Here is a 1,649-nt window from a genome sequence, read left to right as displayed (position 1 = left end):
TAGATAGATAGATAGGGGTACGAAGTCTTCGAGTTGGTTTGTTTTGGTGTGTTACCTGATGAATATCGATGTTGGATGCAGGTGTAGGTCTAGGAGAAGACTTTTTGACCTCTGGGGCGACAGCTCCCTCTTCGTGGGTTGAGCTGCTGTGTCCGCTAGCTAGCCAATAGTCGAAACGTAGACACATCGAGATGAAGACCCCGGGAATAACAATATCTCCCAAACCAAGGATACTCTGCTGCCAGGGATCCAATCGGACGGGGAAGATCAACTTGGCGGGTCCTTCGAAAGACTGCGGGAAAGAGAACGAAGGTTGCATGCACGATCAGTAGAGAAGGAGACTTAGTTATCCTGGAAGTTTTCCGTTTCGTATGTTACACCAGAGAAAGAAATCGAATAGAAGCGATGACATTCATACACCTGCATGTACACTTGACCAAGCGTTCGTTCTTCTTTCTTTCGTCTCTGTAAAACCTCCAGGACCGAAAGCGCCCATCGAGTTAGGTTGCTCGACCTCCCTCCTACTTTGTAGAGAAGCAGAAGAAAGGCACCCTCCTTGAAGAAGAGAAGACAATAGTGGACGTGAATCTGTCTATGTACCTACGTATCTATATATCATCTATCTGTCTCTAAATCTATCTGTAGATGAGCTTCCGGACAGAGTGACCCCCGCCGGTTCGCTCACTGCTTAATCGATCCTCGCAACACCTAGTGTATATGCGCCTATGTAGCATATACATGCACACTGGGCGTCTGTGTGTATATACAGCCATGAGGATGTATCTATCGATTATGCACTCCAGCCGTCACCATTGACTCGTTTTATGTTCCAACATTGCTTGTTTTTACCGATAAAGTGTTTCACCGTCTTCGTTGACGAAAACGTGGACTGCCGTTGCAACTCAGAGCACCGACAAACCTTAGCAAACCACAAATGTATTGGGCCGTGAGAGGAGGCGACGACAAACAAAGGCCTAGCAACCACCCGACAGAATCCTCTCCCCTGAGAATGAAAAGCGATCTTCCTCATCGCCATCTTCTTCTCCCTTTATCTTCTTTACAAACGATAGGAAAGTGAGAAAGAAGAATACCTATAAGAAACTGCTCTTTCTTCTTACACATAGACAACCGTCTACTCTATCGTCGGCTATGTTTATAGGAACTTATCTCCCTTTCTCCTCTCTCCACCTCTTCAATGGAACCCTTCCTGCTAGAAGTGTGACTCCTAGAACCCCTCACTCTCTAGACATGTACAAACACAGTCTTGTCTAGATAGATAGATGGATAGATTAGAGATAGAGGTGTTGGCGGAAGAGACTTACTTTGGCTACTGTGACCATGACATCAGTACCGAAGACCCAGAAGATATCATAGATGAATAGACCTGATAGGAGGATTGTCGCTACCGTGAAATTGCCTACACTCACGAGTCCGATAGCCTGCGCATGGTAAGTAAGAACAAGAAGATATCCCCTCAACACTTCAAAAGATACACGAAAAGACATTATGTACAGGCGTGTCACTGGCATGCATCTTGCTCGTCTTCCGACTCCCATCTAAAATAGACAAATACCTTCTAACCATACATAGATAGATAGATAGACAGATAGATTAAGGATAGATAGACAGATAAAAGATAGATAGATAGA

The 1,649-nt window shown here is 45.0% G+C and overlaps 1 protein-coding gene across 1 annotated transcript in view; it reads right to left on the bottom strand.

Moving 5' to 3' along the window:
• Window positions 1-1,649, bottom strand: part of CSUI_001468 (signal peptide peptidase domain-containing) — a 7,930-nt gene that overhangs the window by 5,418 nt on the left and 863 nt on the right. The window contains exons 2-3 of the mRNA XM_068061674.1: window positions 1,323-1,439; window positions 56-292 (exon numbers count right to left, since the gene is read on the bottom strand). Coding sequence (XP_067926343.1) covers window positions 56-292; window positions 1,323-1,340 — 255 coding nt within the window. The 5' untranslated portion in view covers window positions 1,341-1,439. The remainder of the gene's footprint in view (window positions 1-55; window positions 293-1,322; window positions 1,440-1,649) is intronic.

Source organism: Cystoisospora suis (assembly GCF_002600585.1).
Source record: "Cystoisospora suis strain Wien I chromosome Unknown contig_582, whole genome shotgun sequence".
In the NCBI taxonomy this organism is placed as follows: Eukaryota; Apicomplexa; class Conoidasida; order Eucoccidiorida; family Sarcocystidae; genus Cystoisospora; species Cystoisospora suis.
The sequence above is the reverse complement of the archived record's forward strand: the minus strand, read 5'-3'. Positions and strand labels throughout refer to the sequence as shown.